Genomic DNA, 24,679 nt, shown 5'->3' with positions numbered 1-24,679 from the left:
CTTACTTTAGGACGTTTTGTAGTAGGTAGTATGGAGAATTTTGGATTCTCAGGGATAGGTTCAATTCCTATAGTTCTAGAAATAAAAGGAATTTAACCTCTATTATTTATCAAAGTAATTCTTGTATCAGACATATTTCTTATGTTTAAAGTGCAATGCTGTAAATTAGAATACGCATTGAGATATACACAGAATGCTAGTGTTAGTGATAGGAAATTTTTTCACACAAGATATGAGTTTGTTGTAGCAGAATTGGGGATATGCTGTTTGAATTCATAAAAATGGAGAAATTAAAGGGAGGGTTTTGCTAATATTAGATTTGTGGATTAGAGTTCTGGTGAATACACAGTATGCAGTGCTCGTGGGAAAATTGTAGTAGTTAGGGTATTTATTACAATAATATTCATGTACTCTGCTATAAAGAAGAGGGCAAATGAACCTGCAGCATATTTGTAGTTGAAATCTGAGACTAATTCTGATTCCCCTTCTGTTAAAAGGGGCTCGGTTAGCTTCTGCTAGTGTAGAGATAAATCATATTATGGCTAGGGGCCATGAGGATAGGAGCAGTCAGAGAAATTCTTGTATTGTGATGAGTTTGTATAAGTTAAATGAGCCACTTATTAGTAGGACTGATAACAGAATAATGGCTAGGGTGATCTCATATGAAATTGTCTGGGCTACAGCTCGTAATGACCCTGTTAGTGTGTAATTTGAATTGGATGCTCTTTCTGATCATAAAATAGAGTAGATGGCTAAGCTTGATGTAGCTAATATAAATAGGAGGCCCAAATTAAAATTAATTAGGGAATCTAGTATAAGCAGAAGGGTTCACAAAAGGAGAGGGCTGGGGTTGGAGAATAATATAGAGGGTAATATTAGATGTTGAGGGCCATAAGAGTTCTTTGGTAAAAAGTTTTATTACGTCATCAAATGATGAAGCAGTCCATAGGGGCCCACGATGTTAGGTCCTTTGCATAGTTGTATATAGGGTAAGATTTTTCATTCAGTGAGTGTAAGGAATGCTATAGCGATTAGAGTGGGAGCCATAAGTAGAAGACAGTTAATTATAGGTATGTTAAGGAGAGGAGTTGAACCTCAGATTATAAAGTTTTAAGTTTTATGCAATAGCCGGGCTCTGCCATCTTAGCAAACCTTGTTCTTGGGCAGGGCGTGTAATGATTTATTAGACTGAGACAAAATCATCTATGGGGTGAAGGCACTTTATGAAGTGGGCCCTATTTCTCTTGTCCTTTTGTACTAGGGGAAATGTTAAATGGATAGAAACCGATCTGGATTACTCCAGTCTGAACTCAGATCATATAGGACTTTAATCGTTGAACAAATGAAAACTTAATAGCGGCTACACCATTAGGATGTCCTGATCCAATATCGAAGTTGCAAAACCTATTGTCGATATAGACTCTAGAATAGGATTGAGCTGTTATCGCTAAGGTAACTTATTCCGTTGATTAAGTTATTGGGTCAATATATATTAGTTTGCTTAGGCTGGCTTGGTGTTAGTTTAGGTTGTTTGGGGGTCGAATTATGCTCCGAGGTCACTCCAACCAAAATTTTTAGTGCAGGGATAGTAGGTTATCACCTGTAGGCTTATTTTGAGTTTCATTTGCATTAATAAATTTAAGCTCCATAGGGTCTTCTCGTCTTATTTGTGTATATCTGTCTCTTCATGGATAGGTCAGTTTCACTGACAAAAAGTAAGAGACAGATGAATCTTCGTGTGGCCATTCATACAAGTCCCTAATTAAAGAACTAGTGATTATGCTACCTTTGCATGGTCAGGATACTGTGGACATTGAACATATGTCACTGGGCAGGCAGTGCCTCTAATACTGGTAATGCTATAGGTGATATTTTTGGTCAACAGGCGATGGAAGATTTGCTGAGTTCCTTTTACTTTTTAAAATCTTTCCTTAGAGCATACCTGTGTTGGATTAAGGGGATAAATAATAAGGTATTTATTAAATCATTTATTGATATTAGACTGCTGTCAGTGGATTATTCCAGTCTGATGTAAGCTTATGCAGTGGAAAATCTCTTCATGTTACTTACATTAAGAGCATTGCTTCTATTGAGTAATAGATTAGTCCAATGTGATATAAGGAGTTCAGTATTGTGAGTAGGATTAAGGTGGTCAGATATTGAGCTTGAATACTTTCTTAATTGGCTGCTGCTTTGGGGCCAATTATTGTGGTAAGATTTTTTCCTCGCTCTAGGAAGGTTGTTTCCTAGAGTCTAAAGAGCAGCCCCTCTTTAGACTAACAGTTAAACTTAAAAGGAGCTTAAGTAATTCTGTAAGTTTAAAGTTGAACTAAGATTCTATCTTGGATAACCAGCTATCATCAGGCTCGGTAGGCTTATCACTACTGCTCATGAATCTTCCCCCCATTTTGCCACATAAATGTGTATGCTCTTTCAGCTGTTCTTGGGTAGCCTGTGTGGTTTCATGGGACTTGGCTTTGGCTCTCTATGTAGAGGTATTTCTAGTTAATACATTATGCAGAAGGTATAAGGGTTTTTCTTTGCTTTTTTGTGCTTGATTTAGTTCTTTCATCTTTCCCTTATGGTACTCTTTCTATTGCCTATATTTTTGTTTGGGTAAATACTTAGTTGAGATAATTTGTTAGTATTTTTAGAGAGATTTGGGGCTAGAGTTGGCTCAAAGTGATCAAGTGGTGATGAAATCTTTGGGGTGTAAGCTGGATGCTTTGCGTCAAGCTACACTTTGATTTATCTAAGCACACTTTCCAGTACACTTACCATGCATGTTGCAACTTATCTCTTCTATATATGGATAGAGAGCTTTAGTAATATTAGTTTCTAGAATACTGTTTGAGGAGGGTAACAGGGGTGTGTATGTGTGTGTGCATGCGCGCGCTTCAGGGCCTTATTCCACCAAGCACTTTGCTCTTGGTTTACTGCTAAATCCTCCTTAAGCCTTTAGATTGCGTAAGGGTTTTTGTGAGGTTTTCTGGGTATAGAAAATGTAGCTCATTTCTTACCACCTCATAGACTCCACTTTGACTTAACTTTTTATTAATATATTTGTGCTTACCCTGCAACCTCTGTAGGGTTTGTTGAAGATGGAAGTAAATAGACTGGGGGGGGCAAGAGGTGGTGAGGTGTATTGGGGTTTATGGATCATAGAACAGGCTCCTCTAGACGTATATAAAGCACTGCCAAGTCCTTTTAATTTTAAGCTCTTGCTTGTAGTATTCTGGTGAATAGTTTTGTTAATTTAACTATTACAGTTTAGAGCTAAGCATATTGGGGTAGCTAATCTCAGTTTGGATCTTAGCTATTGTGTCTTCAGAATATTAAAGCCACTTTTGTAATATTTTATTTAATCTGGAGTTTTTTTTACAACTTAGATGGAGTTTAGCTTTATTGAAAAGAGAACTTAAACACTCTTTACGCTGAGATCTATTAGCTTGGGTTAATCATATGATCACAGTGACTGGTACAAAATTGACCAACCCTAAATGTTAGTATAGCTTAGTTAAATTTGTTTATTGCTAAAGATTTATCACTGCTGTTTCCCGTGGGGGTGTGGTTGAATAAAGTGTTCTGAGCTGCATTGGTGTATGCTTGATACTTGCATTTGTGTGTGCTTGGTACCTTTGATTTAGGGGATCTAGAGGACATTTTCACTGGGATGAGGATGCTTGCATATGTAATCTTACTAAGAATTAATAGAAAAGCCAGGACCAAACTGACTTGTTTATAGGGGTTGTGCAGACCCATCTAGACATTTTCAATGTCTTGCTTTGAATAATTAAGCTATACTAACTGCATAAATAGTTGAGTATAAAATTTAACTATAATGGGAAAGAGATAAATATAAGTAGTCATTTACAATTATGGTAATTCAAGGGGTTGAAAGTTGAATTGGTAGAAATTTAGTTGAAGAGGGTTTCTTATACTAGGGAATATTTGATTTAGGGTGTCATTCACTAGGGTAGTGCTTTCAACGGGTTATATTCAAGGGATTATACTAGTATTAGGGTGAAAATCTAGTTACTGTATTTATTAGATATGAAGGCTTATTTGGTAGGTATCTTGAGATTTTTGGGAAAAATTTTATATCAGTCGAGGGGTAGTTGTTGGGATATTCATGATTAATATAACTTTTAGGCTCTGACTGGGTTGCATTTTAGTCTCTTGTTTTTTGGGGTTTGACAAGGGCCATTTACCTATGTTGATGATAAAGTCAGAGATGTGGGGGATGTTGTGAGTTAAATAGAAAATAGTTCTTGAAAATAGAGGTACATGATTGTGCATACGTGTCTATTGATTATGTCCTTCAAGCATGAATTAAGACCTTCTGGTTGTTATGCGAGGTTAGAATATTCAATATAAGCTCAGCTTCTACAATTGGTTTGGCAGAAATCAAATCCAAGTTTATCTGCAGCTGATTCAGAGGGGACTAGGTCTTCCGTGATGGTGACTAGTAGCATCCCCAAAAGTTAAAAATACCAAATGCATGATCGTGCTCCCATGACTGGTTAATAGAATGATAGTCATTAGTCCATCAATATGTCTTATTTAAGGGGAAAGTGTGGGTGACCTTAACGGTATGGCCCTGAGGTAAGAACCAGATACCTAGTGTAGTTTCAGTAAAGTTACCCCCAAGTGTTATGGGCCTGGAGCGAGGAAGGTAGTACTCCCGAGTGGGATGATGATTTCTCAAAGGTTGGTAGATTAAGAGACCAAAATTTAGTGGGGGACATCCATGTTGGCAGGGATTTTTTGTTGACTGAGTGTACTATGTACGGTGAAAGATGTTATGTACTATGTAATATCAAGGATCTTTAGTATTGACTAAAAGAACTAGAAAAGAAAAGGGTAGTCATTCTTCTACTGAATAGTCAGTGCTTCTAGATGGGAGCAGAGCACTGCCTCGAACCAAGCTTCACAGTCCTTCAGAAAACGATACATCTGGAAAATATGGCAGACATCTGGGACAGTTCTCAAGAAAAGAAGGGCTGTTTGAGCACTGAGAAGCTTGGTGCTGTCCTGTTGAATATGTTGAAGGTTATGCCACAACATTGGGCCAGATTCAGGGGTGGCAGGCAGGTGGAGATTACAGGAACCCTGGGATTTTTATGCACTTCTTTGTTTCATTATTTAAAGAAATACATTGAAATGAGAGAGAATAATCATAATGGATTGTAGCACACAGCCAGTAGCATATGTGAAGGTGAAAAGGATCAGAAGTTATAAACCTAAAAAATATAACAAAAAGGCATCAAATTGACCTAAAATGAGAACAAAGAAATCGTTGCACATCCTATCTGCTGAACAGCTCTAGAACTACAGCATTTTCTCTGTAATTCAACATTAGTAAATAGAAAATAAAAATGAAGAGCCCCTCGGACTATTTTTTTTAAATTACATAAAACAAATGAGAACACCATTCTGTAGACTTACAGAAATGTTGCCAAAAGATAACTTTTGAAAACTTGTTGGTATTATGAATAGAAAAAAGGAAACAAATAGTATGACACCTCAGCAGAAAACTCTGAGAAGAAAATACACACAGGAGAATAAACAGAGTTTTTAAAAAGTTTTAAAGCTGAGTAAGATAAGGAAGGACTCTATGTGCACTGAATTAAAATTCATCCCTGAGGTGCTTGCATGAGTGCACACACATGCTCACATAGGCATACACAAGAAAGAAATTGAGTATACAGGGGAAAAAGCGAATCAGTAATACATGCCAGAAACTTGAAAATTTCTTCAAGAGTAAATGGGAGTGGTGAGGAAAAAAACTACTCAGATGATGTAGGTTATAAAGGAAAAAAAAAAATGACTTAACCTAAGCATCGTAAGTGTTTCTGTATATTTAAGGAAAATTTGGACAGAAGTAATGAGAATCTTAAGGAAAATAGATCTCAGCTGAAAATATATTCTGGTAGGCAGACAAAATTAATAAAAAAGATGTGTGCATTTTTGTCAAAATATTTTAATTGTAACTAGTTGTTTTGTTTTAAGCCTGAGGAAAAATGATACAAAGAAATAAAAATACACTGGCCCCTAACAACATTGACTGTGTGAAAGCAGTGGGCCAACTTCAACCTAATTTTGGAGGAAAAGGTTATAGCATTAGAAATGTGCATCCAACTGAGTTGACATTTCTATTTGAAGGCCTTCGAGAAATATTTGTATATATGTGAAAGCTTAGCAAATATACTGCAGGTAAAGGCTTTTGATAAGTACGCTTTATGAAATCTACTCATAAAATAAGAATTTAGTCGAAATAAAAAAAAATCAAGAATGGAGAAATCATGCAGTAAAAAGAGCTGTAAGTTGTAAAAAAGAAATACTAAATGTAAAAATAAGTTAAAATATTCCCAAATAAGGAAAAGAAGATAAAGAATACAAAAATACTTCTCTCAAAATAGTTGAAAAATAAAAATACAAACTATATCAATGAAGACTACGGACGTGAGTTGAATTAGGGAATTTAAGAAGTTAAATTTCTCATTTTAAGGGGGGGAAATACTTATTTTTAAATTCTGGATTCTATTACTAGAATATTTTTTCAGTTGAAAGTACTTACCAGCAGAAAAAACAAATTTAAAATCAAAAGAGAAAAATAAAACCAAGCAATATAGCATCTACGTAGTATAAACAAACAAGAAACTGAATAAAAATAAGTAAATAAATGCACAAGGAAGATATAAAACCAAATATTTTAATATTATATTTTAAAAGCAGGATAGAAAAATTAAAGCATGACCCTAAAACAAAGAAAATACTCTGAAGTGGTAATTTTCTCTCTAGTATTTTAACATAGTGGTAATTTTTCTTCCTTCTTTATGTATATTTTCTAAGTTTTCAAAAATGACAATATTTTTTACAATAAAAATGCAGGTTGTGATAAAATAATGTAATGGTAACATTGGCTTCCTGTAATGTCACTATGGATAAAAAAAGAGATGCAAATGAGGGAAGATATGATGATCTTATAATAAGGAATACAAAATTAGGTATTAGCTACCATTGTGTATAAGAGTAATGTTTTCTGAACTTCTAGGCCAGAGAACATAAACATTATTAAATCCTAGGAAAGAAATGTTATCTTCACAGTGAATGGCATATCAAAGCCAGTGTGTGAGAATGTGAGTCTAAGTGTATGTGTGTGTGTGTAGTTATGTGTTTAAATAAATTTCCTCAGCCATAACTGACAATTGTAGATTGTAACATTTGCATATATGTGAAAGCTCAGCACACACACTGCAGATATAGGCTTTTGATAAGTACTTTTAGTGAAATCTATTCATAAAATAATAATACACTCAAAGTAAAAAAATCAAGGAATAAATCCTGCAGTAAAGAGAGCAATAAGTTGTAAAAAGATAAATACTAAAGGTAAAGGTTATTCTAGGTATAAATCTCACTGTCCAGTTATTTCTTACATAACTTTTATATTATCTGTTGATATATGTTGTCAATCTAAACTTATATTCCATATATATATATATATAGTACCTCCACAGAAAACTTTATTATTGAAACTCCTAAATGTATTCTTAAGTATATTTCACAGTTTATTCTGTGTGTGAAACAAGTATTTTCTCACTTATAAATGACTAGATTCCTGATCCAAGTAAGATGTGTATGGTTTCACTATCAAAGGCTAGAAGACTCATATCATTGACTCTCCAGGACACTACTGCATAAGCAAGCTGGAAATCAAATTGCACCAGGAGGCGCATAATTTATGTATTAAAACTGCAGAAGAAACCACAGCTGAAAAATTATCCTGGAGTGAACAAATGACTAAAGTATCAGAATTGCATTGCTTAAGTGCAACAATATCTTACAAACCCCATTCTAAAGGGACAGATTATCCATCAGAGAAAATGAATACATTCTAAGCATAGAATTTATCAAATAGTCCATCTTTAGTATCAATTTTTCTTTTGATTTTTGATCACTTTGAGTACAAAAAAAAAGATGGGATTCACTAGAAACTATTTTTCAGAATAAATTGCAGCCACATAAGTATAACATCTGCTAGAGAAAAGCCAAACCAAAAAATTCATTTCATCTATTTTTCTTTCTGTACACTAGATACTTGCATAGCACTGTATGAAGAAAACATTGTTGGGCCTTTGGATACGATAACATCAAAAACAAAATGTCTTTCTGAATAAAACTACTTCCCTATATTTTTTAATTGTCTTTATCTTTTTCAAGACTTGCTATCTTTCGAGATATGTTAAGCTGGCAGTAGATGTGGTAGCAAAATTGAAAAATAAACCACTTTTTGGCTCTTTTATTCCTCACATTCAAAATACATAGTAGAAATTTTTGTGCCAGATTGCCCTAAAATCTTCATAAAGTAGTGCTTGAGTCTCTCCATTTCTTGCAAGTTACAGGCAAAATGTTCATATTTAAGTAATGATTAATAACTCTTAGTATACATTAGATTTGGCTGTATCATCTAGTATTGAGAAAGTCATTGTTACAGTGATGAAAACGCATGGAGTATAAGATAAAACTGCTGTTAAAAAGTAGTTAGCTATATATTGCTTAGCTCACAGAATTCTTATTCTCTTATATTTTAATCTTTTAAATCAAACTACATGAAGAAGTTGAATCTGTACCTAATATTAATATTCTCAGAGGAATAAGATTTTATATCCAAAGGATGTATTTGAAGATATAGAAATGAGAGAGAATAAATAAAAATCAACAATAATTTTACAATTTCTTGCATCACATATACTAGTTTTCTCTGCGATTTGGAAATCGTAGGCATTTCGTATATTGCAGTACATTTATAATAGCCATAACATGTACTTAGGTTTGAACTTTCTTCATATCTCAGTCATCATCAAAATAGAAAGTAACATTCCTAGAAGAAAAGCACAGACTTTTCTTCAATTCTAAAACTAACCAAATAAACAAATGACAAAACACAAAACAAAATAAAACACAATCACTGATACTGAAATGGACACAGATAAAACACATTTACATAAATAAATGACTTAATTTATGCAAAATTGTAAACGTTTCCAAATGAAATTTTTCCCCTTAATCATAGCTTTTGACTGTTTACTACATAGGCACTTCATTAATACCAAACTTCTATAACTCATTCATCATCGACACTAAGGAATTAAAATCAAAACTTGGGAATACCATGATTTTGTTGAGCAGGGGCATTTTTTTTTTTTTTGTTCCAGCTGATAGTAATTTAATAATGAGAGAGAGAATATAGCTCTAAATCAGTAGTTCTGATCAGGGACAATTTTGTTCCCCAGAAGACATTTGGGAATGTTTATAGACATTTGTTTGTTGCAACTTTAGGTGGTGGTACTGGCATTACTGAAATGGATAGAAGGAAATGATAGTTCTAAATATCCGTCCCTATAAAGGAAAATAAATTACTTGGCAGAATGCCAAGAAGTTGAAACGCATTGCTCTAGATAACAAGGCATTTGGGTAGAGAAGCAAGTTTTATCAGGAAATATTAATTTTTATAAAATATCTCCCACCAAAGCTTGAAGTAACAGTTTAGAAAGGATTTTTTTGATGGCATTTATAAAGAATTGTGACTTTGAAAGAGAATTATAAACTTGAATTTCTAGCATTTATAAAAATTTTTGCAATAGAAAACTGGAATAGAACACAATAGAGCTATGGAAATAGATTAAATTAACTTTAGTTGAAAATAGATATTTATCATGTAAAGTAGCCACAGGGCTCCAGAGTTAAAAAACACATTCTGAGTTCTGTTGACTATTGTTTCCACTAGGGCCCTAGTGAGAATAGGTCATCAGTGTCGGTTCCCAACTGGCAGTTGGTTGCATATCATATATTATTTGCTAAATATTAAACTAATGTTAACTGTATTAATATCACACCAATCCGTGGGTTCTGTTTCTTTGAAATAATAATTTCAGTTGCATTTACACATCTCTGATATCAAAAGGCCCCTTCAAATAACATAACTCGATGATAAGTAAATCAGACGCACCTGTATTTTCCATCTCTAGTCTGATGCTAAAAGTAGGCATAGCAAATAACCATTCTACTTACAAAAGAATGTGGAAATAGCATCTAATGGAATCTGATTTTCCATAAAGTACAATTTTGGGGAATAGAAAGGGACAGGAAGAACTTTGATTTGTTCAGCATGGTTGTCATGCTACTATGGTATAGAACCTTTCTATTGCAATGTGGAGTCTCTGACAGGCACAGGAAGGCAGGGAAAAGGAAAAAGTAAGGGGAGTGTTTCTACTTCATGAAGACAGATAATGCCTTCTCCGCTGTGCATTGAAAAATGATACAATGATATCAGTTTTCCCCTGGAGAGTATTATGTTCTAAGGATATAAAAATGCCGTGTTTACTAAAACAGGTTTCTCAGAATATTTAAGCTACATAAAGAAATTTTCTTATTTTTAAAAACTACCCAACACAAGCTCTTAAATATGTAGAATTTCATTTAAATAAGTCAGTCAACAATTTTTTATAAAGTATTTAACACTTCATTGTAGAAACATAGGCAAAATGACTATATTATAACCAAAATGAAAAATACTGTTCAATTTAAAAAATGTACTTAAACAAGAACCTGAAAAAGTTTATGATATGCATAACATTGTTCAAGCAAAATTGCACTAGTATTACATAAATCAATAGTTTATAAAGGCCTCAATATGGCAAAGTTTAGAAATAGGTAGTATGCATGCACATAGTACAACAAAAAGTCTTCTTATAAAACAGCAGTTTTTTTAATGCTTGTACAAAGGGATAAAGAGCAACCACATATTTAACATTTCATCTGTTAGGTTAATACATTATGACAGCTAAAAGTCAGTCATGTCTATCAGAGGAACAAAAAGCCCTCCAAAACTTGTGAATAAATCTTTTGTGCCTTTAAAGATATTTGTATAAAAATGCTATCCATTTTTTTAATACAACTTAAATAACACTCATTTCAACTCAAATTTGAAGATAAACAAACCAAATGTGAATGGGGTCCATGTGTTCTGTAAAACCCAAGGAAACCTGAATACCAGAGCAACTGGTACAGCATTTAGACTCTCCACCTTCGATTATGGGCAGATCATTGTTCTTCTACAACTTGGAAGGCTCTTGAATATATTTTGGATAGGGCAAATAATGGATTACTCATATTATATCTTGAAAATATTTATCAATCACTATGTGTACTAAAATGTCTGCTTTGCCCTTTGTTTTTGACCTAGCAAAGAGGGTGCATTCACATAATTGAAATTCTGTCATCAATTTGTGTGCTTATGTATTATTCTTTAGTGTTCAGTGTAGTAAGGGGTTGGGTTAATCTTCCACAAAATGCATGTACTGGGAAGAAATACCTAAGACACAAGTACCCAATGCCTTGTTGTGCTCTAGGCTGGCTATCAATCTCAAGACTGAGGGAGAACAAAAGGTCTTATTTAGTAGCAAGTGCAGTCTGCCAACTTTCAGTTATATTTTTGCTACGTTCTACCACCTAAATATAACTATTGCTTACAAGGTGTATACATTTAGTATATCAGATAGAGTCCACTAAGTTTTGGAAAATGGAGTCATCCGTGTTCATGCAAATTATTAATTTTACATATTTTTAAATTTTTTCCTCAAAATTCTCATCTATTGGTTGGCAATCTAAGGCTAATTTCAAAGCAGGTGATGCTGAACTTGTGAGAGCTATATATTTTCAGCAGAGTCTGATTCAATTTTTATGGGCACAAAGAAGAGAGTTGACCATTCAATCATTTTCCCATCAATCAATTTAAAGAGAAAAATAAAATGACACTGTATTACAGCTTTCAAACCATATAATGGAAAAGTGCAGAGATTCTCTTTGATTAAGTACAACCAAAAAAGTTCATATAAAATAGATTGCTTATATTCACACTACAAAGGAATATGTTGTTTTTAATTTTAACAAATTCAAAGGTGTGTCATATCAGCAGCATTGTTGTAAATTGTACTGTAGTGCAGTTCTTTTTCATAAAAATACCATACAAATGGTCAATCAATAGTCATCAGCAAAACATAAACCCAAAAACTCAGAAAACAATTAACCAGGAAAAAGATAAAGAAAGAGGTAATGCTGATGCCAAAACAAGTATAATACTATTGGAACATACAAAAGTAATCCTTATATTTTATACATTTATACAGCATATAAAAGGTATCACTGATTATGCCACTGTCTCTCTTATACCAATTTCTATTTTCTTTGGAAGCAGTTCTTTCCTTTCATCAACACTTCCTAAGGAGTTTCGACAGTTTTGCCCATCCATATATAATTTTGCATATACAGGATTGGAGTAATTTGTTGGCTGAAGGAGAAAAAAATATATAATTTTATTATTGGCCTTGGCCACATAATTATTTATTTCCTAGAATGTCCATCTCCTAATCGTAACAATATTTATATGCAATACATTTAATTTATTAAATAGTAATTATTTAAAGGTTATTTATATGTTATGCTTACAGACTGTAGTCAACTCAAACAAGGTATTACATAAAACATAATTTTACATTTTGCAAGTAACTTGAAAACCTAAAAGGAGCTTTGCCATACATAAAAACCCAGAAAAAGTCTTTGTGATAGCTATGTTCACTGAGACTTTATTATAAAAGCATAAAATGTGAAACTAAATTGTCATGTTTTCAGTTTTTGTGTTGTCCCCTTATTGCTATTACAAGCCAATCAGCAGCAAGTAACATGTGTTTTCAGAAAAGCGTTTGTTTGGTGCTTATAATATTTCAATATGAACTTAAAAACAAGTAAACAAAAATGTAAAGAAATGTGTTAGTATAGCAGATTTAAAATAAAAGCAAGATTTTTTGCCTCAAACAACCTCTGTGTACTTATTAGAAATATTTTTGGACTTTTTCAAAGAATTGTGATGTACGCAGTCATCTTAAGTTTCATAAACACTTACAGCATTTTGAAGTAGAATAGAGGCATGCAGTAGTTGACCTCTTTGAGTTGGAAAACATACAATGTTCATTATTTAACAAATTGCAGCTTATCCCAAGAAAGTTTGTTGTAGTGTTTGTTTGTTTTTGTTATTTTTTGTTCTGTTTTGTCTTTCCAAAAACAGTACATTAAATCTTAGTTACAACAAGGAAACATTATAATCTTTGAGCCATGTAATTGAGACAAACATGATAGAGAATGAGGATGAAAACAGCTAATGGGAAAGAAGATAAGGGACAGAATTCTCATCCCTAGGAATCTTGATATGCATCTTTTCTCCTCTTCTGCTTAAAATGAACTATGTAACTTTAGACGGAACAGCTTTCTCTAAACAAAGGTTACTTAATTGAAACATGTTTTTGAGAATGGTTTTGTTAGACCCTCTGTAATTTCTCAATATGATGACATATTTTAAAGTACAGTCTATTTAACTGCACATCAAATTTGTATATATTAAATAAACCACTATTAAAGGAAATGAATAAAATCAAAAGTTTAAATTATTCAGTTTAAATTTCTGGCTAGAGCTTCTTTTCTAAGAATAACAAATACTCATGTTCATTGTTAAGGGGCTACAACATTTCCAAATCCAGTAGAAGGGAGATTTCTACTTAATGGCTTGCCTAAAATGATAATGTTTTCGATGTAATTTTGTACAGACAGAACACATAACATAAGCCCCCAATCTAAATGCTATTTTGAAATCTCTTGTTAATTAAAAACTTAATTAAAAACAAGCCTCTAAGTCTAGTAATCAACGTTTGATTGCGACGGTTCTGTGATGAAATGGACATGAAATAATGAATATTCTTCTCTCACCCCAGCAGTTAGTGGTCCTTTCAAATCAGAGTTTAGGTAGATGGGCGGCGCTGTGTGTGAAAGCTTGAAAGCACTGGGTCCTCCCCCTATGTATCTGGCCTGTATATAAACAGATAACTTTAGTTTCTGATCTAATATTATGGAACCACTTTTCATTGATACATATCATGTTAATTCATAAAAATAACATAAAACCCTTCAGCCTTAAGTCATTTACAGTGTGTTCATGTTAGCTTTAACAACTCAAAACAACTTAAAAGATCCAATATTAATATTGGATTCAATATTAGTATTGGATCTTTGTTTCACAGGTAGGGACATTTCTCTCACAAAAGTCTTGTTCAGAAAATACAAAAAACAGTCCAAATAAGAATTGGCATGAATTTGAAGATAAAACTAGTACTTTTTTTTTTTTTTTTTTTTTTTTTTTTTTTTTTTTTTTTTTGAGACGGAGTCTCACTCTGTCCACCAGGCTGGAGTGCAGTGGCGCGATCTCGGCTCACTGCAAGCTCCGCCTGCTGGGTTCACGCCATTCTCCTGCCTCAGCCTCCCTAGTAGCTGGGACTACAGGCGCCCGCCACCGCGCCCAGCTAATTTTTTGTATTTTTAGTAGACACGGGGTTTCACCGTGGTCTCGATCTCCTGACCTTGTGATCCGCCCCCTCGGCCTCCCAAAGTGCTGGGATTACAGGCGTGAGCCACCGCGCCCGGCCAAAACTAGTACATATTAATTTATCTCTTTTACACTCTTCAAACTATTCTGTGGTTGCTCCCATAGTCAAATCTATTTTATGAACTGTGTTAAGTACTTTCAATCCTTTTGATTATAAGATACCATTGAACTAGAAATGTTAGCCTCTTCGAAAATAACAGAAACGAGTGTTCTACAAAATTTTTTTCATATGTAATATAATTTATACTGATTAGACCATGCATATATCAAAGCCTTGCAACAGAGCGAATATTCTGTAAGATTCATATGATTATTAAGGTTGCTTCAATGTGACCCTTTGTTTTTCACTACTGCCTAACCTATTAGAACTAGCTGTAGTTACTCATTTGACAACAATTCACATTTACATTCGAATATCAGGATCCAGCTAGACTCAGTCATCTAAGTCATATTTGATAAAATTTTGGTTAGTCAGTCATCAAATTGGTAAATATTTATTGAGTATTATGCTCTAAGTACATTAAAATACATTTGGGTGGCACTGAAACATAGGTTTATCTTCCTAGAGTAAATGTGAAAATTGTTTAAATGTGGTATAAAAAGCTATTGTCTTTAAGTGTACAAAATTGGATTAATTCTATCACTAGAAATAAAAGTGACGAGGAAAAAGTAAGAACCCTTCTTCATATGAAATATGCATAAAGTATATCCTCAGTAGTCTATATTATATGTATGACTACTATATTTTTATTCTTAAGAAAAATGCAAAGAATTTCAGAACTCTATTATTTAAGATGTCTTTCTCCTTCATAGATATAATAGATATAATAGATACACAGTGAACAATATGTATTGTATCGCCACTTCTGTGATATTTTAAAGTAGAAAATATCAAATGTAAGGATACCAGGATTTTTTCCTTGAAAAATTTCAGATGTAGCAGTGAATTAATTAATAAATAATAACTATAAAATTACATCTAATTAGAAAAATATTATAGTACTGTCCAACAGTACACAATGTATCCATGTGAAAAGATTGATTTTCATAGAAGTGAATATTTGAGCATCAATTTCAGGCTTAGAAAGTCTAATCATGGATTCAGAACTAGATTGAATATGTGGGATCCTATTCAACTCCTTCAGGAACACCTGTGACTGTGATTGCAAAATAATTTCAATGTAGATTGGCCACATTGGATATTTACAATGTAAAAGTGCATTTTGATGAAGTAACTTTTATAAGTCAGAAAAATAACTATTAAATAAATAAGCCAAGAAAAATTGTTTCATAATAGTAAATTGATACTCTTAATTTAGAGAAAAAAGTTCTAAAATTATGAGAAAGAATATTCAGATAATTCAGTGAAGTAAGTCTTCACAAGTTTAACTGGATAATTGTATCATTTAGCTATTTATCTTAAAAGTTGCCAACCTGAGCTTATAGTAATAAAAACTAATAAATTTTTAAATTTAAAAGACTGTGGATTGTCAAGCTATATGTAGCAATGAAATGTTTTAAACTAGTAAGGATATTATGACAGAAAAATGTTTCTCAAAAGTAATTTAATTACGAAGAAGTCCAGGGACACAGCTTATCTGGCTCGTCATTTAAACATTACTGGAAACAACATATTTGACAATAAAGTACTGTACTCTTTCATATTTAAAAACACACCGATCAAGATTTTTACACTAAGCTGTATATCTAGATTTGCTAATACCTCAACACACTTGATCAAAGAATTATTTTACATAAATTATACATATTTATGAGATACTGTGTTATGTTTTTATACATGTATACATTGCAGAAAAATAAAGTCAGAGTATTTAGCATATCTGTCACTTCATATATAGTTATGATTTTTTGTGGTGAGAACATTAAAAATCCTCTTTTCTAGCTATTTTGAAATATACAATACAATATTGTCAACCACCATCACCTAACTGTGCAATAGAACACCAAAACTCATTCCTCCTATCTGACTGTGACTTTGTACCCATTGACCAACATCTATCTTACTTCCTCCTCCCCTCTCCATCCTCTAGTAACCTATATTCCACTCTCTACTTCAATATTAACTTCTATAGATTCCACATGTGAGTGAGATCATGTGGTATTTGTCATTCTGTGCCTGGCTTATTTCACAAGTAACAATATTTTCCAGCTTCATCCGGTTGCCTCAAATGACAGGATTTCTTTCTTTTTTATGGCTGAATATAATTTTCTTTATTCACTGTTGATGCACATTTAGGTTGATTCTATATCTTGGCTATTGTGAGTAATGTTGTAAAAAAAACATGGAAGTACAGATATCTCTTCAATGTACTGATTTCCTACTTATTATGCATCAATTAAAACAAAAAATAAATTTTAAAAGAAGGATGCCATGTCTGAAGTGATGAAAACGAAACTATCTTGTTAGTATCCAGTTCTTACCAAACTAAAACCCCATAGAACCACACTGTAAGGAATACTGGGAGGAATTGGGTAGAAATATCCCACCAAACTACTTTTCAGTCATATCGCTAGATATGTGCATGTGCATTATATAGATATGACTGTGCATGTGTTGGTCTTCTCCTTGCATACGTTTCAATCTTGAAAGTCAGTAGCTTTACTTTATAATAGACTTTTATCTATCTATATATCTATCCACACCCTGAAGAAGACCTAAACAATTTGCTGTGTGATATCAATACTGAAACAATTTTTAAATGAGTTTTTCATTGGCTTTAGGTAAACAGATAATGAGTCATTTTTCAATAAAAAACATATAAAATAAATAACATCTTTATAAATGAACTGAGCAAATAATTATGTTTTCTAAGATGTATTACACTAACTTGAAGCTTCAGATGAATGCAGTCCATAATTGTACTTTCTCTTTAGAAGAGGCTATATCATTCAATACATCCTAAAGTCTCTTATTCTAACTTCAGATAACAGAAAATTGGTGAAATTCAGAACCATAAAACAGAGATGCAACTCAAAAATGTCAGTGCTCACTACCCATTATCTTAAGACATATTACCTTTGTTGGGTCTATCATAAAGCCAGGATCTAAAAGACCTCCATCGTTGTGATCATGATCTACCTCATACATGTTATAAGATGGATTGCCAATTTCTACATTTATTCCTCCATTGATAATAGGTTGTCTTCTAATTGTTTTTGTCCTAGAATATATGAACATTAATATGTGTGAGTTTTGTATAAATATCACAAGGTATATGAAATTATCATATTTACAAATTTACTTATTTTGAAATAAATTGAATAAATGACATTTGTCGGGTAACAGAGAAACAAAAAGTAGTACTTTGATAGGCCATTTTCCCAGTTGTTTGACTTAATAAAAACACACTGGAAATAAATACCTCCTAAATAGCTAAAACCACATCATTTGAAATTGAATATTTACCAATCAATTATCTTTTTAAATTCTATTTTTTCTCCTTTCTGAAAACTATCGCAACAAAAGAAACTCGTAGATTGTTTTCAGTCTCCAAGTTACATGGTTAGAATCCTGATTTACATAATTCAAATAGTGACTCAAAAGCTCTTGATTTTTAAGCTTATTTTGTACAAGTGCAAGTTTGTTACATGGTTATATTGCACAGTGTTGAAGCCTGGGCTTTTAGTATGTCCATCATCCAAATAATGTACACTGTACCGATTAGGTAATTTCTCATCATCCACCGCACTTCATTCCCCACCCTTCTAAATCTCTAATAGCTATCACCCTACACTCTGTGTCCGTGTGTACACATTATTTCATGGTCATTTATAAGTGAGCACACATGGCTCTCGTCTTTCTCCAGACAACCTACTCCTCTAGATCTATAAGTTCATTTTCACATAAATTGTAATGATACTTCTAAAAAGATATATCTAAATCAATGCACTATTTGTGAATGAAATGTACAAACTGGAGATGTACATATGCATATCAGTATCACTGTATTGACATTACTAATCATACACATTAATATAAAAAGATGCTCCTCAGAGACCCTTGCTGTTTCAAGGAAAGACAACTGCAAATGTAAAATTCTACCTAACTTTTGAATAATATGATCTCTTGGTACTTTTGCTAGAATATATAAATGGACCATTCCATTAACATAATATGGGAGAAGAATTGTCTACATTAAAATCACTTAAAAGAGAGGTATAAAATGATTTCAAAAACATTGGATTTATAGTTGGCATAACTAAATCATATTTTAAAAAATGAAAAAAAAAACATTATGTTTCTGCACCTAGTTGTGTGATTTATTCACTGACTGCTAATCTACAATATTGCATCTTACCTTCTTTTTCTTTTACAAAGCACTAAACCAATTACTAAGGTGGTTATCAAAGTCACCAAGAGGACGAGAGGCACAATGATGGCAATGCTTCCTGGAAAATAAATGAGTGAATAGATGAAGAAATAAATAAAATGAAGTAAAAATTGATACAACTAAATACTTTATTAAACCAAATCACTTGACCATTGATATAATAAAAATAAAGCTTAGCCCAAATGTTTATATTTCAGGCTCATAATTATGTTATTGGAAAATTACTCTCCTCTTAAACACATGCTCTGATGGAAATGTTTCTTTAGATATCTTTCATTTATGTGTTGCATTTAAATACCTTGAGATTAAAGATCTGATGTTTTCTGTCAGTCTGTGTTTAGTAATTCCCATCACACATTTACTTGCAATGATTAAAGTACATGCTAGTACCTCTTTTTAAGTCAGCTAAGACTGAATAAACATTTACACAGTTTCACTGACCACGTTCCCACCCTTAGCTTTGTTCCTTTAGTTATCCATACTTTCTGGTCGGGGGTCCATGTGACAAGTTAGGTGGCAGCCTGGTAAAACAAAAGGGGTATCCAGTTTTAGCAAGACATATGTTGGGAGTTTGGCTTATGTGGCAAATGTCAATTATTTTCCTTTCTTCCATATATGAGAAAGGTCTTAGGTACTAGCACTAACAGAATATATCTTCAAAAGTGATCAGTGAAATTTGGTCTTTGTATTTATGCATCTGAGCACAGGGAGGAGGCAAAGTGGAGGAGATTTTATTTTCCATTTATATAATAGATTAGCAATAGGGTAATTGATATTTTTAGTCAGTGAGTAGGCAGACAATAATAGCCCATTGCTAATAATGTGACCCACAGGAGAATATACCCAAATGTCACTTATTGTAGGAAGAAAACTGAATACACGGTTGCCTGATAACAGGAAAGTATGACATAGCTAATGTTAACTTTTCTTATTGAAAAATATCTAGTACACACAAAACAAAGGCTTTTGTCTACTTTGAATAAACCTCTGGTTGATACAGTCAAGTCAACTTAATCACCAGTTAACCTAAGAAACCAAGCAGCCCAAAAACTAGTTAAAATTTAACATGGAGATCTTGAATGGATTAAGAATAGAACATTAAGAAGTCTTAAAGTATATGAATTTTTTCTGCAGATACATGTGCATGTGAAAATATCAAGGTAGAAATTAATGGTGATATTATGCACAATAACCAGCCACTTAGAACTGTATTATAGATATATAGACCATAGACCTGTTTTATAGCCAGAGGATATCTGGTTGAGATAACCCATACTGGATTACTTGCCAAATACCAAAAATGCTTCTTTAAGAAAATTTCGTGTATAAGATAAATCTCTAATTTAGGACTTGGAGAAATACCTTGTGTAAAATAACTAAATAACCATCTTTTCTATCCACTTCTTTAGACACTTTCTAAAATGTAAAAGTCATTTTGTTTTTTCACATAGTTATGAGAACTTACTGTGTTTGATATTACTATATTACCTCCTTTGTTTTGGGAAAGTGAACTTTATATGCATCTGTAATTTATTAGCAATTAATGAAAGTAGAGAATCTGGCACCTTGGATGATAATTAACATTTGTTCACAAGTTTTAAATACCAGAGAACAGCTTGGTTTCTTCATAAACTATGACTTCAACTGATTGATCATCACTTTATAAATTTATCTACTTCATTTCCCTCTAAAATTTGTGTAAAATTGGTGGGTGTAAAATACCTATCAATATAGTTTTAGGTTATATAAAATTTATTTTCTCTCAATGCAATTGTAAGTCATTTTCTAAAAATATATTTTACTTGTTCTACAGTTTGACATTCCTGTGAGGTAGAAAGCTGTTAATTAAGTATGCTAGAAAATAAAGGGTTTCTTTTTTTTCCCTTCACAGATGGCAGCTGCAATCTCATATATTATAGCATTTTGTGTTTAAGAGCCTAGACTTCTGATATGTTTATGTAACCAATCAAAGTAACCATTATAATACCTAGTGTCACCGATAAATAATGCAGGGTAGAATGTTGGCAAGTTTTTTAAAATTTTATAAAATAGTTTTTATTGCTGAAAACCACAGGTATTTTTAAAATTATATAAAGATATTATAAAAATAAGTATTTTTTCCTAGTATATATGACAGTAAATGTCATACTGTAAATACAATGACCAATCCCTATTGTAGGTGATTTTTTAACAGTACATTGTTAATGGAGTATTAGAAACTGGTTGAAAAATGTAAACTCTGTACTTATTAAGGGTGGAGGGGATAGCTCAACAAGTTTCCCATTAAAAAGTAGAGCAAGTCTTTGTTGCAACACGGTTCTGAAACCTCATCATGCAACATTTTTCCATTAGAAGAAAGAACTGTAAGTGCTGTATTGAAGAGCCCCTTTCCATAGGACAGCTAGCACAGCACAGCAGTTGAGATAATGGACTCTGGAGCCAGGATACCTCTATTCAAACCTCACTTTTACTATTCATTACCAACATAGACTTAGGCACATTAATTATATTTGTCTCAGTTTACTCATCTATAATATGGGTATCATCATTAATAGTTATCATACAGTATTATAGATAGGATTATGCCAATCATAGAAAATGCTACATACACGCTTAATAAACAATCAAAACACATGTTCTTATAGCACTGTGTGCATGCTTCTATTTTGCACTTCTCACAATATATTGTATCAGTTTGTTTTTGAGATATTTGAGGGCACAATCTGTTTCTCTTTGTTCTGCAAATAGTACAGTCCTTAGGATCTCATAGGGTCTATAAATTCCATTCTTATTTAGCAAATATATCTTAAGTGCTTGCTGTGCTCCAGACCCTCAACATATACTCTATTTCACACTGAGAATAAAATGACCCTTCTCTTACGTTGTTTGATGTATAACAGAAGATGACAAACAAATGAGTTCATTCATTATAGTAGCATGGATGCCTTATTAGGAAAGTATGCATTGTTCTGGGAATACAAAAGAGGTGCCTTCAACTAGATCTGGGCTGGAGGAGGACTCGTGTGTCTCTGAGGTTTAAGGAGCAAGTCCTCTGTAGTTCATGAAGAGACTTTAAAGGCCAAGAGGATTACGATTAAGGAAAAACAGTTGGGGTGGGAGGAGTGTGCTGGAAGGAGATGTGACTACAGTGAAAAGCAGAGGTGAGATTGTGAAAGAGTGTGTAAGTCATATAAATCAGATGGGCAATTGTACTATTTTTTTTTCTTTTTAAAAAGATGATGTTGAAGAAAATTTAGGAAGGACATCTACTGAATTTATTGTTTGATTCAACTTAGGAAAGCAAAGAGAAGGTTAAGTATGGAACTTATGTGTTGTTTCCGTAGCCAGGTGGATTAGCTCAAGTCTCAGCTAAAGTATCACCACCTTTCAGCCATCCATATGGACAGACAGGCAAAATAAGGTATATGAAAACGACTGTGGTTAGGGGGTGGTGATGAGATCATTTGGGAACTGAGCTTAAGATTACTGTGGAATATAGATGATACAGATACAGATATATCAAGCAAGCAGTGAAATATATGTCTCAAACTTAGGAGATAAATCAATATCGAGCACAGGAATTTTGGGGAATCAACAGAGTTGATAACTCATGTCAAGGATTTATGTCTTGGCAAGGAAAGTGTATCCAGGACAAGGGGAGAGTATCTAGTGATAAACAGGTAAATTAACCAAGCAGAATAGAAAGAAAATAATGTCACAAAGAAAGAGTTGCTTCAAAAGAGGTAGAAGAGAAACCAGAAGTGTTCAGTATCATGAAGGTCAGAGGAAGAGAATATTTTACTTACTGATCAAATTTACAATAGAACAGTATTAGCATAAATTACATAATTACAATGACTTCCTTTGACATGTTCTTAAGTTTATGTTTATAGATATGTATAACTGTGGAGTATATATATTTGTTGAAATTAGCATGCTTTCTCTTAAGCATTTTGGTAAATTGTAATGTTAAAAATTGTAAAGAAAATACGTTCCCAACTTAGTAAAGGTGATCCTTCCAGTGATTTTCAAGAGGCTGCCTATCATCTTGGTCCTGTATCTCTAGCTTCACTTTGTACCACTCTTGTCCTCTTGATACCAGCACACTGGTCTTCCTTCAGTCTGCTGGACATATCTAACTCTTTCTTGCTCCACGGTTGTTGTACCTACTGTCTTTTTTTTTTTTTTTTTTTTTTTTTTTTTTTTTTTTTGAGATGGAATCATGCTTTGTTACCCAGGCTGGAGTACAGTGGCACCATCTCGGCTCACTGCAAGCTCCACCTCCCGGGTTCACACCATTCTCCTGCTTCAGCCTCCCGAGTAGCTGGGACTACAGGTGTCCGCCACCACGCCTGGCTAATTTTTGTTGTATTTTTAGTAGAGACGGGGTTTCACCGTGTTAGCCAGGATGGTCTCGATCTCCTGACCTTGTGATCCGCCCGCCTCGGTCTCCCAAAGTGCCGGGATTATAGGCGTGAGCCACCGTGACCGGCCGTATCTGCTGTTCTTTATTCTTGTACCTTGAGCCTCAAGTCTCAGTTGAAGTATCACCTCCTCAGAGAAAGCACTCCTGGCCCCACTTTTCCCATGACAGTCTCTATCTTTGCCCTTTTTATTTATTTTTTGTTTTTGCTTCCTTCACGGGCCAATCAAAACTCACAATCACTTTTTAAATTTGAATATTTCCTTTTTTATTTGCTTCCTTGTTTTATTGCTGTTTACTCCATTAGAACCTCAGCTTCATGAGAAGAGGCACTGTCTGCCTTCCTCACTGACCTGTCTCTGGAATCTAGTGCAGTACTTGACACTTAGCAGAGACTTGATAAACCTTTGCTTTGGGAGAAATGAAAAGAAAACATTATTTTGTTGCGTTTTTCAGTTATATCTCTATATTTGCAAATTTATAATTCCTGGTATAATATAACCAGTTTTTTCTGTATTAAAATATAATGGATAATATAAAATGATAAAGACAAAGTAGAAAAAGAGATACAATGACCCCCTAACAGATATCTTGCCCCTATTGTCACTATAGTAAAATACAGCATCTCTACTGTACCACAAATGCTGGATATATTTTTATCTTTCATAATTTCAGCAGATACAACAAATAACACAATTCAAACACTGATCATTCAATGCTCAATTTTATGTAAATTTTAAAATTTTATGTAAATTTAAAATAGAAGTATGCAATGAATATTTTATCATCCTGAGTTTAAAACTCTTCAAAATATCTTCAGAAGAGTCAGACTAGATTTTGAAAATGGAACCTGAGCACAAAGACCTAGATAACAGATCTGCCTAATTTCACAAACTGCTTTTTAGATACTTTAAACATCAGAAGCTAGTGAACATCACTACCACTATTCAGAGATGATTATGAAGACCATGTACAAATGAGAAAAGTAAATCTCTGTATAAATTGATAGTAATTAGGCAGACAGAGGCAGTGTATTCTGGACTACACCAACGAAGGTCCACTGATGATGGAAATGCAGATTTGAAAACACATTCCTAAAGTTTCATCTTTCTTATTGGGTAGATGACTTCTGCTCAAGTTTGGGGAAGGTTTGACAACCATTCAAAATCACTAGATTTTACCCAAAAGAATAAAAGTAATCCTCTTTCATGGGAAAGGTCAGTTTAACTAACTTTTCCCTTCTTTCAGAGCTGCTGAGTCAAGTTTCTCTAAGCATAAATGTCTGATGATAAGCGTCTAATAGAGTCATTATTTGGTCAACTTTGCTCAAGTTTGTGATAATGTGACATACATGTAGCTAATAGCCCTTTCAAAATGCATTGATAATTCTATTAAATTTCATGACTTTAA

The 24,679-nt window shown here is 33.2% G+C and overlaps 1 protein-coding gene across 1 annotated transcript in view; it reads right to left on the bottom strand.

The window, feature by feature from the left end:
• Positions 1-10,466: 10,466 nt before the first annotated feature.
• LRP1B (LDL receptor related protein 1B) overlaps positions 10,467-24,679 on the bottom strand; it is a 2,016,348-nt gene continuing 2,002,135 nt past the window's right edge. The window contains exons 88-91 of the mRNA XM_030916410.1: positions 18,814-18,904; positions 17,532-17,676; positions 13,822-13,920; positions 10,467-12,352 (exon numbers count right to left, since the gene is read on the bottom strand). Coding sequence (XP_030772270.1) covers positions 12,212-12,352; positions 13,822-13,920; positions 17,532-17,676; positions 18,814-18,904 — 476 coding nt within the window. The 3' untranslated portion in view covers positions 10,467-12,211. The remainder of the gene's footprint in view (positions 12,353-13,821; positions 13,921-17,531; positions 17,677-18,813; positions 18,905-24,679) is intronic.

The sequence above is a fragment of the Rhinopithecus roxellana genome, chromosome 14, assembly GCF_007565055.1.
Source record: "Rhinopithecus roxellana isolate Shanxi Qingling chromosome 14, ASM756505v1, whole genome shotgun sequence".
Taxonomy (NCBI): domain Eukaryota; kingdom Metazoa; phylum Chordata; class Mammalia; order Primates; family Cercopithecidae; genus Rhinopithecus; species Rhinopithecus roxellana.
This window is presented reverse-complemented; position numbering and strand designations above follow the sequence as displayed.